General features: G+C 37.6%; 2 protein-coding genes across 3 annotated transcripts; both read right to left on the bottom strand.

Annotated features, from left to right (window-relative positions):
• Positions 1–1687: 1687 nt before the first annotated feature.
• Positions 1688–5953, bottom strand: LOC112201600 (uncharacterized protein At4g04980). The gene is given in 10 exon segments (XM_024342507.2): positions 1688–2199; positions 2318–2470; positions 2565–2729; positions 2813–2978; positions 3077–3561; positions 3564–4552; positions 4699–4825; positions 4932–5027; positions 5134–5322; positions 5540–5953. Coding segments are annotated over 10 exon segments (2694 nt in total). The 5' UTR covers positions 5639–5953; the 3' UTR covers positions 1688–1974.
• A 3390-nt stretch (positions 5954–9343) lies between these two features.
• On the bottom strand, positions 9344–13575 carry LOC112165294 (COP1-interacting protein 7). 2 transcript variants are annotated; one of them, XM_024301785.2, is made up of 9 exons: positions 13380–13575; positions 13122–13298; positions 12904–13001; positions 12516–12571; positions 12364–12413; positions 12129–12281; positions 11746–11999; positions 9948–11542; positions 9344–9839 (listed from the first exon to the last, which is right to left on the bottom strand). In XM_024301785.2, exons 1-9 carry the CDS (start codon positions 13427–13429, stop codon positions 9645–9647), a joined length of 2628 nt encoding a protein of 875 aa, XP_024157553.1. In that variant the 5' UTR covers positions 13430–13575; the 3' UTR covers positions 9344–9644. The 2 variants fall into 2 exon arrangements, with proteins under 2 accessions (XP_024157553.1, XP_024157552.1); XM_024301784.2 differs by having other exon boundaries at positions 12364–12416; positions 13380–13574.
• Between the last annotated feature and the right edge of the window lie 2677 nt (positions 13576–16252).

Genomic DNA, 16252 nt, shown 5'->3' with positions numbered 1-16252 from the left:
TCTCAAAGAAAAAAGAGATTTCTTCAATGACCCCTAAAGCTAGCTTTAGGGTTTTTGTCAGGAAGAAAGTCTACAATATGATGCACCACATGAACCCTAACGTCACCTGTTGCTTTGAACAATTTGTCATCCATCTCTAGGAACCTTCCTGCAATCGAACCAACATTTACAATTGTGTTCTTTACCTCTAAGGCCGATGGTATGTTACGTAGCTTCACCCAAAAGAACAATTCATCCATCTAAATTGCAGTGGGGGATTTCAAGCCATCATATTCATTAATGATGACTGGTGCCTGCTGAAAATACCATGGTCCCCCTCGTAGTACTTTGTTCATATCCTTGCACAGATCAAACGAGATAACAAAGCGCTTCTGTGCTCTTTCCTAGACCTTGAATGCAGCATTGAGAACCCATACGCGCTTGAAATGTCGCTGCATATCCGGTGCCGTAAACGGCTTCGAAGTGAGAGGCCGTGCAAGGAGGTATGCCTGAGAACCACATCGGGTATCGGCTCCCGGCAGCTTGGAGATATCCACCACATCATCGCCCAAGAGAGCCAACGACGATGCAAAGCTTGCTGCAACATCATCGATCGTTGCCATGGTGAGAGTGTTTGAGAAGCAAAAGGTGAATTCAGAATTTTGGGGTCAGAGCGGCGCCTTGGATTGTATTGAAAATTGAGATTGCATAAAAAATTCCTTGTGCATACCTAGTGCTTTAATAGTCATATAATTCATGATGCGAGAGTATGCTAGCTAGAGAAACTATGATTAATATCATGACTCATACATGAGTATTTTCTTTAATTAAGTGTATTTGTCAGAATCATAAGTATTATTTTTGCCAGCGATTAACTATGCATATATATAATGAGCAAAAGATTGATCCACCGTGTATATATATGTTAATCACCTATATATTTTATATGGAGCGATCACCTCCTAAAAATATGATGAAAGACAATATACTACTTCAAGTAATTGAAGATGAGATTTCTGGTAATAGCAGAAACAAAGAACAAAATAGTTCAAATGACTTCCTACGACGCCTCTACATTAATCACGTAAAAAATGACACCCCGTGGTCAAGGTCCAGATTTATCACTAACTGAGCACGCTAGAGTCGAATGGAATGAAATGTATTCTCACAAAAAAAAAAAATGTCGAATGAAATGTTGCATAGATATACAAAATAAATAAATAATTAAAAAAAATTCCAAAGATGGCCCTAGAGAGGCTCAACTCACAACTCAGTCCAAAGAAAACTAGGCCCATATAACGAAAAGGCAAAGCCATATAAAACGGCAACGGCAAAGTAAAAACGACACCAAAATTACCCACTTCCCGCCGGAATCAAACCCAGACGCCCGCTCAACCCTTAGAGGTGATCTCTTTCTCCGTTCTCCTCTTCAGTCTTCTCGCTCTGGTAACTTCTCACAACTACAACTTCCCTTTATTCATTCTTATCAATACTTACTCATATGAATTCAACTTAGTTTTTTTTTTTTGGAGTGGATACCGGTGCATTGTTTGATCTTTGTAGCCAAAATTGGGTCATGTCATGATGATTGGGTGCTCTTTATAAATTCATGATTTATTGAAGAATTGATGAATTTTTTTTTTGTTTCGTAGCTAACATTGTGTTTTGATGGAACAAGAATGATATCATACATGCATTAACTGATATATGAAATACAAAATCTTTATCTCACATAGAGTATTTACAATGTGAAGTACTAGGATATACAGCTCTTATAATATTAACCTGGAAGTTGTTCTAACTAAATCCTAATTCAAAAACACAACTCCAATGCACAAAGTATTTACAATGTGTTGCGACACCAAAAAATGCTTCGATCAGCATCTGATCAAATGCCACAGTTTCTGTTTTTTTTTTTTTTTTTTTTTTCCGTTTTGTTTGGTTATGTTATAAGGAGTACTATTAGATCATGTATGGGGAATAAGGATGTTAGGTTCAGTGCTGGTAGGGGTCAGACTCAATTTCAGTAGCTAGTTCTCTTGTGAGCATGTCGGCACGATCATCGTGTCCACCAGCAAAGGTATAGACCTTGAAGGCAAACTGAAAAGCCCTCCACAGCATTTTAATGCATATCTTCAATTGTTTTTTCTCAGTTTTGGTTCCAGTAGTTTGTGCCTCTCCACTGGCCTTTGCTTCTCTTCTTTCCTGCATCAACCTTTCCTGCATCAACATAAGGTCCATTTCAAAGTCAGTTAATCACTTTTCCTAATGATTCTTATTGAGTTTTCCAAAGTTCAAACACAGTAGCTAAATATGTGAAACTTTCTGATCAAGCTACCTTTAGTGCCAGCTCCATGCAGCCTGAGGAAACATCCACCATTGCTTCTTTTATCCGGATGAGGATATTGAAATCAAAGTGGATATTTTGACTCTTAAATTTCTTAATTTCTTCATCTTTTGTTCGCTCCAGTTTATCTATTTCTCCTTTGATCTGCATGTTGCTTCATTTTGGTTAGTCACTGGAAAATGCAGAGTTAAATCAAAATACATGAAATGAAATACTTTGTATAGGAGGTTGAGTTTACCTTGGTGAAATAACGTTCAATCTTGTCAAGGAGAGGACCTAGGGGAGCCTCTATTTTCCAATTGTGTAGTTCAGTGATCATTGCATTTAGCTGTGAGTGGAGTGCTACTGCTGCCCTCATTGTTTCTAACTTTTTTGTAGGGAATCCTTCAAACCTTGATAAAACCTGCAGTTTCATACATGTCATGATAATGAAAATGAAGATTAAAGAACAATAATTAACAAAAGTGGAAGATGATTTATACTAACCTGTGTCTCATCAGTCAAGTTTTCAAGAATGGATTCTACTTTCTTGTGGAACTCTAACAGCTCATTCGTGTCTTTTGTTTGGAAAGAACTCAGGGTAGTTCTCATATTTATTATAGCCTTTGAATATTTGTGAACATCTTCTTCAATTTGTTGAAAGTATGCTGATCTGAGACACAGAAATTGTATGGTTTGCTTTAAATTTTTTCTTCCTACTTAGATTACTATAATTTTCAATGAAAGGGTCCTATGGAAAAACATAAATACCTCTTTGTCATCTCTGCTAGAGCATCAGCCATTCCTTTACCACCTGCTGCGCTGCTCCCAGCTGCTCCACCCTTTCTCCCATTGGATGATTTACCATTCAAGCTTGACCCTTCCACCTTCCCCTTTAGAGTCCGATACAGACTTCCCATTTGGGATGATCTCTTCAATTTAGTATTTGATTTCTTCATAAGTAAGGATCTTCCACCAAGTGCAGGAGGTGGGGGTGGAGCAGCTCCATTTGCAGGCCTCCCCATGGGTGGTGGGGGTGGTGGAGCAGCTCCATTTGCAACCAGCAAGGGTGGTGGGGGTGGTGGAGCAGATGCAGTTGCAACCGGCATCGGTAGTGGGGTTGGTGGACCTGCTGCTGTTGATCCTGGTTCCATGGGCAGAGGTGGTGGCGGTGGTGGAGCAGCTTTTGTTGATCCCAGTACCTTAGGTGGAGGTGGCAGTGACTGCCTAGCAGGTGCTGCATATAGTGGTGTTAATGTTGGTGGTGGGGGTGGCGGTGCTGCAACAGTTGGCTGCAACGTGGGCAGTGATGGCGGTACAGGCAGTGTTGGTGGTAGTGGTGGTGAGGGGGTGTCGCAGCAGCCTTTGGCTGCAATGTGGGTAGTGATGGTGGTGGAGCAGCTTTTGTTGATCGCAGTGCCTTAGGTGGAGGTGGTGCTGCATTTAGTGGTGCTAATGTTGGTGGTGGCGGTGGGGGCGGGGGTGGTAGTGCTGCAACAGTTGGCTGCAACGTGGGCAGTGATGGTGATACAGGCAGTGTTGTTGGCGGTGAGGGAGGCGCCGCAGCAGCCTTTGGCTGCAATGTGGGTAGTGATGGTGGTGGTGGTGGTGGAGTTACAGGTATTGTTGTTGTGAGATTTGGTGGTGGTGAGGGTGGAGGCAATTCTGTTATATCTTCTGCCAAAGTTTCAGGGGTTGTGGTTGAAATGCCAACATCATCACAGTTTCTGTTGTCTATTATAACAGTTCTGCTATCATTCTCATTCAAACTTGGATTTGGGACCTCTGCTGTGTCCTCTCTTGTGCTGCTACATCTGTTTTCTTCCTCTGATGACTTCTCAGAGCTGCTTTCCACTGTCTCTCTTGATGGTTCATCAACCAATTTGTTACTTTTATCAGAGGCTCCTTCATTTGATAAGTGAAGAGACAAATGCTTAACATCAATTGGGTTGAGTTTCCCCACTGCCTGCACTCTTAAAGTCAAGAGAACGGGTGATCTGGAAGAAGCTTTCGATCTCCTTTGAGATTTGGGGGAACCACTATCTATCACCTCAGGAAGGACAGAGGATGGTGTGATTGGAGAAGGGCAGCTAGAGGTGTAACTCTCTGAATCGGTGTCGCCTAAGAATCTCCCAAATGAGTTACCGCGAGGGCTGCAGTTGCTCTTCTGCTCATCCTCGTCCATCATATCAAACTTGTCCCTTGCCATCTTAATCAAGCACTCAAGTGTTGCCAACACGGTTCCAACTGCAATAATATAGAGTTGCTGTTAAGAATCTGAGAGATGTTTTAGCATATTTGGGTGAGATATTTTATGATATCAAAGTGTTATGGCTGATTGGAGTTTCCTGCTTTGTATAGTAATTAATCGTAGGATAAAAATTATGACATACCGTGTTGGTCCCAATTGGCATTCTCTTTAAATGATGGCATATCATATCTCAGTTTGTCCAACCTGTCATGGTTTGTCATCCATGAATCTCCAATAGATTTCAGTGCATTGCAGAAGGAGGCCAGGATCTTCACAAAGATTTTATGTGCATCAGCCTAGTAATCTTTGAGAATGTATGGTTGTATATATTGAATAGTACTAAGCCAATTCTTGGTTTTGAAAATTAAGTTTTACCTTTTCTGTAGATGCTCCCTTCATTTCTGATAATTGACTACGACGTACAATTTCAGGGTAGAGCTTTTGGAGATCAAGCATCAACCCCATCACCAGCTGCAAGCAGAAAATTGCAGGGAGATTATGAAAATTGCATAATGCATAGAGGAGCTTGTGCAACGTCTAACCACAAAATTCCGATGAAAGGGAATTACATAGATACCTGATTTATGGGTGAAGAAGCATTACATGTTGGCAGGTCCATGACATCCCTGAAGGTCACGATCTTCTTCCTAAGCGCCATCGTCAGAGCAGAATTTCCTGCAACTCCATAAGAGTCATCTGCTGGTGTGCTTTTGGTGACATTCTGTTTCGAGGGAAGACTCTTGGGCCGGTTAGAGCCTTTCGTTCCCTGCAACCAAAGGCAACTCTTTTACATATCGAACAATTTGCGAGTCTAAACATTATTGCTACTCGAGACCTTTTACCAAACATTTCCTGCTATAGACCTTTCTAACCATAATCATATAACCCTGTTATTGTTTTCATGGAAATGATGAATAGCTAAATGCAACAAAACTTGGCGCGCACGCGCCCGCGCACGTATATATATATCTGCGGGTACAGACCTTTCTAACTGTGATTATAACAACGTTATTGTTTTCATGGAAATGATGAATAGCTAAATGCAACAAAACTTGACATGAACGGGGTCTTCCTTTTCTCATATTGAGTAGTATGTCTTTGGTTCTCTTTGCAGGTTCAACAATATATTTTTCAGAAGAAAGAAGCGTATGTCGTCCAAGTCAAAGAGCATACGTACCTTGCGTCGAGAAGGAGGCTTCCAACGAAACAATGGACCAAAGCAGCTCATAGTCATGGCTTGAACTTGCAATGAGTTGTACTAGATGAGGACGACGACAAAGTTAAGAATGTTGAATGATCAAACAGGTGGGTGTTTGGCATTACTGGTCAAACACCCTTAAGTCTTAAGTTTGTTTTGAAAAGGAACTCAAAGTTCTGTTTTACCGGAATGATGAGCAAGCTGGAGAATTGTTCAAACAGGACTGAATCCAAGGTCCAAAATTCAACAAAAGAATGATAAATAAAAAGGTGTAATACCAATGTTTAATTGGGTTAATGTACAGGGTTTAATGTACAACCGGTTCTGGCGTTTTGCTTTGGAACTTTCTCTTGAAGAGACAAGCCAAGGTGAAAGTGAATCACCAAATGGCTTTTATTAGGGAGGATCATCCTCATCCTGCGGTTGACAGTAAATTTGTTGAGGTAATTTTTATCTCTCTTTTCTTTTTTTTATCTCGCCTTTTTTAGGTATGATAATCTTAATTGATTACCTGTTTACTTAGCTAAAGTAGTGCATTCCTTAATTGCAAGAACAAATTAAGAGTTTGGATGGCTGCCAGCTAATATAGAAGCTTGTGTAAGATGAGTTGGTTGTTCTTACAAGAACTTTCTAAACTAATTTTACTGCATTATCCATATGAACAATTATAGTTGCGGATTAGTGAATTTGCGGGTTTACACACTGGAATTTCACTTTATTTAGGCTGATTTTTACCACATTTTGGGCTGAGCCGTACTTTAGAGTACATCAACCACAAGTTCTAGTTACTAGGTAAGTGAATGTGCTAGAAGTATTTCTGAGCGTCCTCTCCAAAAAAAAAAAAAAAAATTGTATAACAAGACATTTTGAGACAAATGAGCTAATACGAAGATGTCAAAATTCTTCGGAGAATATTCTATGCACCGACAATGACAGGATGTTGATGATGTATGTGGCGTGAGTCAAATGCAAAAGTCAATAGCGTTTGGGTTACACCGACGGCTAGGATTTAAACGACATGGCGTGTAGAACAATTTTTGCAAAATTCTGTTGCATTTTCTTTGCTTGGATAATGTATTTTTTTTTTTTTAGGGTTTTTGTCCATTTGCCCTAATTCTAGGGTCATTTGTCCCACTTACCCCATTAATTTTTTTTAATTCTCCCTTTTCCATAAAGACTCTAATAAGGTCTTCCCTAATATCCAATTAAGTTTTTTTTTAGACTATTTTACCCTCACCCTTTGTTACATTTGGGGGGGGGGGGGGGGGGGGGGAGAGAGAGAGAGAAGCCATAGAAGACTTCACTGGAGTCTCGTCACAAACTGCTAGAATTTAGTCACTGGCTGCCGCCTACCAGACTTCTCTGAAAACCTCACAGGAGGTCCCTAAAAAGGTCATCGGAAATGTTTACTGCCCCCAAATAGAACTTTATTAGGGGGCAATAGAGGTTTATGAATCCTCGCCGGAAGTCTCCTAAGAGGTTGTCGGAGATCTCATATGGGCCCGGAGACCTGCCAATAAACCTTTATTGCCCCCCATAGACCTTTCGGTCGTTGGAATGGAAAGTAATCTCTCTAAAATTAGACAAATAAAACTTTGATTAAGGAAAAAAAAAAAAAAAAGATTACATCAATTCAAAACATCTATTGCCCCCAACAGATGTTTACTGCCCCCAATAGACATTTTATTGCCCCCGATAAAACCTTTTTTTTTCTTTCCTTCTGCCCCAAAAAAGAAGAAGAAAAAAGCAGCAGCATCAGCTACTAAAATAGCCATTATGAATTGCCCACATGATCCTTAGACTATTGTCCGAGTACAGTCCCTATCAGAAAACGGCGTCAAACCCAATCGGTACATCAAACCCCCGACGGAAAGACCAAGCTCCGATCACCCCACCCACGCCAACATCCCCATCATAGACTTCCAACCCTTGCTATCATCAGATGACGGCAACGATGGTCTCCATGCCGCCACACTTGCTATAATCTCGGAGGCCTGTTAGGAGTAGGGCTTCTTTCAGATTGTGAACCAAGGCGTCTGCGGTTGTTTAGATCAGAGAGAGAGAGAGAGAGAGAGAGAGAGAGAGAGAGAGAGAGAGAGAGAGAGAGAGAGAGAGAGAGAGAGAGCTCACGATGATTTCCAGTCGGCAGCAGCGTCTACGGCTGTTCAGATCGGAGAGAGAGAAAAGTCGCTGGTGATTTGCAGAGAGAAAGAGAGAGAAGTGAGGTTGGTGAGCTGTGACATGTTGGTAAGTTATAATTCCAACCCCATATGTAAGGGTGGGGTAGGGTTAAAAAAAATAAAATAATAATAATAATAAAAACGAAGAAGTCACGATGATCAGAGAGAGAGGAGAGAGATTGATGGTGAGTGGCATGAAATGTAGTTTATTAATTAGATTAAGGGTAAAGTTGTCATTTTATTTGAAATTGAGTTAGCTTTGCGGAGTAAGTGAAATAATTTTTGCTCATTTTAGTGCTTTTGGGTCAAGGACTTTTTTAGAGTGATGCTACAGATTCAAAATTTTTATACCAAAATTAGATTCCATATGATGTGGCATCTTTCACATCATTGATTTTGTGGAATTTAATTTCCAACATATTTCTCTCAAAAGAGACTAAATTCTTTTAACAATAACTTTTAAAATAGTAATATTATATTAATAATAATAATAATAAGAAGAAGAAACCCTAAAACTTGATCCCATAACTCGAGGCATGCAGGAAGAGAATTTTTCAAATTGCTGGGATTGTATTCCAGCTTCTAGCTATATGAATTTTTTCCATCATCTTCTTTCATCATCATGTGTGTTGTTGTAGTTGGTATGGAGGAGGAAGATATATATAAGTACGGTAGATGATTTGGGATTGTGGTTCTTGTTATTATTCTATACATGTTCATTCATATCCTTCAAATCATAGCTTCCATTGAAACTGAAAAACTATAGCAGTTGTTTCATGTATAGGTCATTCCCATAATTTCCCTAGTTATGAAATCTTTGGTTTTAAGTAATAAAAGTACTCTCTCAAAAAAAAAGTGTATGTGGTGTGATTCAGATCTACAATTTTTTTTGTCAATAAAAGTCTACAAGCCGCATCCATGGCAAGCCATGGAAGTAGCTTGGAAGAACACGACTGGAGAGGAGGCTAGCGGCCAATTCTTTTATTTTATTATTAATTTTTTTTTCCAGTTAGGGGTCAATTCTTTTGCTGCTGTTGAAATCATTATTAATTTCTTTTATAAATGATATATTGATATTTTTTTGCTAATGATAAAATTTCAAGAGGGGAACATATATTGGTGAAAATTATCATTATTAATTTCTTTTATAAATGATATATTGATATTTTTTTGCTAATGATAAAATTTCAAGAGGGGAACATATATTGGTGAAAATTATTACGTCTGAAATGATTATACGGTACTTGCCATGCCATTTGGAATAATTTTTCAGTGTCTCAAGCATTTTCACTTTTTTTTTAAAGAGCCAATGAGGATTTTAAATTCATCCAACATAGGCAGGGCCATAAGGTTTGCAACATATAAACAAAAAAGGGAAAGACGAAGAATTCGTCATCAGAATCCTCCTATACACAAAAAAATAATAATTTACCAGAAATATATTCACATGTTTGAATAGTTTATATGAATTACTTATTTTCCTCGATAAAAAAAAATAAAAAATTTCCAGCGGACAAACTAACAAACATTTGTCCTTGTAGTCCGTATAAAGTGGGACATTAAAACTATGAACAAATCTGTAAATGCAGTTGAAAGAAATTCCTAGGCACAACTGGTCATCCAGATCACCCCTCATCTATATACGACTGTACTTGTGGATATGTGTCAAGCATGGCCCAAATGCTGTTTGCTTTTTATCGATTATTCCATTTACAGAGGTAGAGAAGTTCTCTTGGTAGATTGTAGTTTACTCCTGTCATTCTTAATGAAGCCCTTTGCTGTCTTACTGTCTAATGAAACCCTTCTTGCTGCTGCTGGAGCAAAGCCACCTGCTGCAGTTTTCTCTGCAATTCTCTTCTGTCGTTCCATCACCATTTCCTCCATCTTTTTCCGAATTTCTTCTTCCTGTTTACGAGCATATCTCATCAGATTCAAGAACAGAAAAAGAATAATTCAAATGTATAAAGAAGATGGAACAACTTCACAATAATGTTGTGTACTCTCAATACTTACCCTCTCCTGTTTGCTCTTGTGTACTATAGGCCTACTTGCAGGAGATGGTTTTTTGCTTTTGATATCAAACCTGTTGCTCCCAACAGGTTTCCGTAAACCACTAGACCTTCCGTCTCGATCTTTTGTTCCAGGAAGTTTATTGATCTTCTTCAAATTGGCATCTGTACCATTAGAAGCAGGCTTCTTATCCACATCATCAGGTGTTTCAACAACACCAGAACATCTTCTGTTGGCCTCTTGAAATGCAATATCTGCTGCATAGTCCACAGGCCAAGAAATTCCATTAGCCTCCAACTTGGAGTCCCTTTCAAGAACCATGTAAAGATCATCTGGCTCAGCAATTTTAGATAGTCCATGCTTATCTTGCGGAGTATCTACTTTGCCGTTTTCCTTTTGCTCAGCCAAACTTAGATCAGCATCTTCTGTTTTCCACGGAGATTCATATGTATTCTCAACTGCTGATCGAGACTGTATAAAGAAGGAATCATCTATGCACATGCCTTTTTTGTTTGCTTGATTGGTTTTTTCCGGTGTAAAAATGCAATCACCATAAAAAACTGTTGGCTTCACCATCTGATTTTCTGCATTTACCGAGTTATTGGCTCTAAACCAATCTTCTCCTCTCCAACTCTTTCTTATAGTAGACACAGCAGCAGCTGTAGAAAAGCCATACCCATTGCCAGTTCCTTGTTCTTCTGATCTCTGCAAAAACAATTTCTCCTCATCTGTGCCATCCTTTCTCTCAATACCTGAACGGAAATTTACTTCATTCCGAAAATCTTCCAACTTGACCATGTCTTCATTTCTTCCGTTCCTCTCTATCATAACCAGAGGATCAGCTGCAGGTGAAGCTGTTGGTTTCTTTAGATGTTCCTCAAATCCAAGCTCCACAGTTGGCCTAGATCCTAATGAATTTCGACCATTAGAGCTACTCATTATAAAATGTTCATCTCCAAAACCATTAGTGGCCATAGAATTAACATTATCTGATCCATTCAAAATACACCGGCTGTCCTCGACATCTCCTTCATGCGAGTTTGATTCATGTAATGCCATCAGTAATTCTTCTGCTTTCTTAAACTTTTGTTTATCGGAATCTCCATCATCAACCCCCTCATCTGAAAGCGATTCATCAGAAACTCCACCTTTATTCCCATCTTTCCTCTTAGGAGTGATGTAGTTAATATTTTGAATAACCACTTTCCTGGAGGATTTCTTCTTAAACTTCTTTTTGGTCAAATTCTCTGAGGAAGAATGCCTTTTCTCCTGCAGTGTATCTGAATCATCATCACTTGTATAAGTAGAGTCACTTGAATCAGTTTGTTTTCCTTCCTCTGAATACTCAGATTCTTTTCTATTTGGATAGTTCTTTTTGCTTCTTGAAGATGACCTCTGAGTCCTCCGATAATCGAATTGCTTACCATAGCTTGCTTCATCCATGCTAGGAGGCCATTGCATGTTGCTTGGATAGTGTGGAGGAAAAGACTGCATATTAGGGAACGGATATCCATGGTATGGAGGCATACTATAAAAGTATTGAGGATTCTGGTTTGGAAACGGCATTGGCACTTGATCTGATGCAGGCATTATATTATCTGCAAAGATCATCATTTACATCAACAAAATTCTAATTCATTTGTTGAAAACAGATAGTACAGATACATCTTTCCTTATAACTATGTCGTACATACATATAGTAGGCCATTGTAAAAAAAAAAAGTATATTCTATAGAAGGCCTATACATTCGTGCATGTAAAATATGTATGAAGCAAGGAGCATATAGACAATAACTAATACCTGTTTTGCCGTCTAGACTTGCATGACTAGGAGTTGAGCCAGATTTTGAGGCATTATTAGTGAGACCACCATTGAGAAGATTCAGCATGATATTTTGATTAGGCACATCTGTTTCATTTGCCATTACAATTCCAGATACTCCGGGTAATTGCAATTCTGATGAAGAACAGGCTGCCATAGCTGCTAGTTCCTCTCTCCATAAACCATCTGTATGCTTTTTCTTGTGTAATTCCCTGAAATTGATGCATGCTTCCCTACAATATATAACAAATACTTGATCTTAGAAGACTCTTGCATGCTCAACATTAATGGAAAGTACAATGAACACCAAACTTAAATGCAAGTGAATAGTAGACCAGTTGGTACCAGTAACCACTTCATACCGTAAACGTGAAGCTCCAAATGCATCTGCAAACATAATGAGGGCGTCAAGATTGTGTATTTCAAATCCAGCAACAAGCCCACGAGCATAAGCCATTGCTTGCTCTTTCCGAAGCAATGCTAAACGAGTTCCCAGAAGGCGTTGAAGGTGAACCCTGAACATTACAAAAACTGAATAAATTAATAACATGAATAATGTATTCAGTACAATTGTAAGCATCAAAAAGATATAATTACTTGGAGTTTTCGTTCTCTGCGGCATCCACTGCTTCTTCATGTTCACCTTTCTTCTGGAAACAAACACAAAAATGGAGGTCAGAGTAATCAGTTTCACAGAAATAAAATCTGTTCTGAACTTAAAGTCACAAACTTGAACTTAAAGTCACTACCTTTAAACTTAAAGAATCAGCTGATCTTCTTGTACCACCATTGGCAGATACATTTCCTGATAAACCAAAGTCAATTAGGGAATCAATCGCAAAATTAAAGTCCTTCACTGATCCAAATTGTGGTATTTTCCCACTATACAAGACTACTTATTGATTGATAAACCTTTCATAAGTTTTATACACTTACATACACTGTTCTCACATGTTCAAAGAAAAAAAATACAGTGTTCTAAGTCACCAGGAGAGGATGACATTTCAACCAATTGATTGATTCCCAGAATTGATTTTCCTTTATAATTATTCCCCCATTTACTAATCAACCAAATACAGCAAACAACAACAAAACCCATATAGCTCATAAACCACTACAAAAGAAAAATTGACAAACCTTCCTCTAGTTGTACAGAACTCTCAATCTGCAAAATCTCCTTTTCAATACTGACAAACCTCTCCAAAACAGCTGGAGTGCTAACAAACCTCACAAATCTACAACACAACCAACCCAATACCAATGATCAATGATCCAATTACGCTAAAGGGTCATCAAATCATTAAGGAAATGTCACAAATCAACAATCTTGGAAGTCAAAACAAGAAAGAGGGTACCTTTGAAATGTGGGTTTGGTGAACCAGTGAGCATCTCTAGTAGGTGGGCGCAGAGTAATGGAATACCCACCTCTAGAAATCTCATCTTTCAGAGATTTGAGGTGAGAAACAAAGGGTTGGAACAACCCAGATGCCAGCTTCTCTGATTTGCCTCCATAGAAGATCAACAAGTCACACCTTCACACATATTAGATCATATAATTAGCTAGAGTCAAAACCAATGGATCAAAGAAAGAGAGTGAGTGAACTGGTAAGTACCTGGTTCGAGTCGGAGTGAGTTGAAACGAGGCATGATCGAGTTGAGCCATAGATCAAAGCAAAGAGTGAAACGGAGAAGAGAGAGAGAGAGAGTAATCTCAAAGTGTTAAGTGATGGAGGAAAGTAGAGCGTGTCATGTTGGGGAACGTGGGCTGTCACATTCCACAGTTGGAAAAGGAAGAGACAGAGAGAGCAACAGTCTGTGTTTAGAAACGACAGCTGGAGATGATTGAGCTTTGCACATGCTAATCTTAACAAAGGCGGCGGGATTATAGACTCATTACCACTCAAATCCGCAAATCCAGCTACATGTCATTGGTTTACTGTGTTAATCATACTCTCTCTTTTATTTTTCTATTTTCTTTGGTAAAATTTCCATTTTTTTTAACCATACAGAAAATATAGAACACGCGGATAAATCGTACTTTTGATCTAATGTGGGATTCTTAGGATCATAAAGTATACCTTTGTTCTTGGCCAGAAATTTACAAAGAATTTTAAATTGTTATTTTAAAATTTACAAAGAATTTACACACAACACATATTTTTTATTCTTTGTCAAAATTTTATGTTTTGGTTTTTTCACCGAAATTTTCTTATGAGGACCTTCAAATATGCTAACTTGACCTTCTTCTTGTATGAATTATTAAATGATATATATAACTTACTATAAAATGACTATTAAGGACAATAATTATATCAATAAAATATTACATTGATTTTCTATAGACTTTCAAATTCAATAATATTCGATTGCATTTTTTATTATTTTCCTTATCTATTTTAATTTTCCAATTTCACTACATACTCATTAAAGCATTCATATATATATATATATATATATATATTTAATAAGAGTTAAAACTATGATTATGTGACATAAAATAATATATAATATACATGTTGAACGCGTATTGGTGAGGGAAAACAAAACAAATCATATTAATTATGACCTAAATCTTTTTTTCTTTTTTCTTTTTAAAAAAAAGAGGATAAAAGGATTTCACTCCTACTCCCATAGTGACTCGAACTCATAACTTCATACATAGGTAATGGGTGCTCTAACTTAGATAGATCCATTATATTTACAAAAACAAAACAAAAAACAAAAAATGAGCTAGCAATTTTTAAAAACAAATATTTAAATAATTAATCATGAGGTACATAAAATAAACATTAAGAAAAAATGATTAATCTTCATATTTTTTGAGCTTAAACAGAAAAAAAAAAGTTAAAAAAAAAACCACAAAATAGTTCATGTAATATTGTTGATTATAAATTAATTTTTAAAACTCAATACCTTGTGTTTAATTTTTGTTATTGAAAAAAAAAATTATGTTGTCTGATTAAGGAATAGATATATAATTATGATTTATAGAGTAATTAATTCATTGAATTAACTAAGTTTTTTATTTTAAAGATAATAGTTTGTTTGCAAATTATATGAGTGAGGTTATTTGAGGAAATTTAGTGAGGTTTAATGAGTAAATTTAGTATTAGAAAATATGATAGGAGGTGTGAAAAGTACAGTGAAAAACATGAAATAAAGTACTGCAAGTCTGACCTCGGAACCACTCATAGAGTTGTCTAAGAGTATTAAAAGGAGCATATACGATTTGATAGAGAGAAAGGAAGGCATAGGGTGATTGTCCATTGCACACTGTCCCCGGGGATGGGTTGGGAGTCTCACCTGCACCAAACAAACACTCAAAGTCTCAAACTCGTCAAATTGCTTCAATTTCATCATAAGACTCTGTTGATCACTAAAAGCATCAATGATAACTGGAATAAAATGAAGCATCAATGAGAATAAAAGTCTAACCCTGAGGTTGAGAACTGGAATAAACTGATGCATCAGTAATAGTAGGAGAGGAATGGCTCTGATAAGAAGAAGTCGGGGAAGCTTGAGAAGGAGAAGCTGAAGAATAGAGTGGCTGTTGATTAACAGGAGAACCACACTGGATTTTCTCACCTGCAACAAATCTCTCACTCGTATTAACACAATCGGCTTCATTTAGGATTTCATGAAACAACAGTTGATCAAATTGAAAAATCCCTATAATTAAAGGATCCGGCTTCTCTAAAGTGAGGAGTCTGTAAATTTACTTGAATTTCATAAAATCTTGACTCTTTATCTAATCTAAGGGCTCTTAAAAGTGACACATCATTCTTGGATCAGTTTTTGGTTTTCTACTCTAACTCTAGTTAAGGTGACGTTAGTTGTCGTTAACTCCAGCAAAAAAAAAAAACTCTCCTCTGCGTTAAAGACTCTGCTTGGCGTCAAAGCCTGCTCTGCTCTGCGTGACTTACTACGTTGTTCTTTCTCTGCACTTTTATGGAAAATCGTCCATGGTTACAAGAAGGCATGAATACAATCAGGTAATTCCTCTTTTGAAACGGCCTCTTGATACTTTATTTGATATATGAACTAATTGTTATGTCCACTGATTTATGAAGTACATAATTTATTGGTTTCTGAAAGTCAAATAGTTCTACTTAGAATGAATTAGGTTAAACTCTCTAGTTCGTCAATCCATATACTTTTATTTGTACAGGAACTAGGTTAAAATCTAGTTAAAATTGAAACTTCATATTTAATAATCCTTGAGGTCGAGAACTACATCAGTTTGAAAACTTCATAGATCTTCCTGTGAGTTAGGCCGAATACTCTAATCTATTAATAGGCTCCTTCCTCTGTTCTTTGACATACACACTAAACCGAAAGTCTTGCTTTCAATGACTCCTCAAGCCATGACCTATTTGATCCTTCATAACCAACTTTAGCATTGAGTAAAGAAAAGAAGTATTCGCTATTGGATCCTTCAGTCGTGTGGACATCATATATATATATATATATATTATGTATCTAGAAC

Source organism: Rosa chinensis, chromosome 5, assembly GCF_002994745.2.
Source record: "Rosa chinensis cultivar Old Blush chromosome 5, RchiOBHm-V2, whole genome shotgun sequence".
NCBI lineage: Eukaryota > Viridiplantae > Streptophyta > Magnoliopsida > Rosales > Rosaceae > Rosa > Rosa chinensis.
This window is presented reverse-complemented; position numbering and strand designations above follow the sequence as displayed.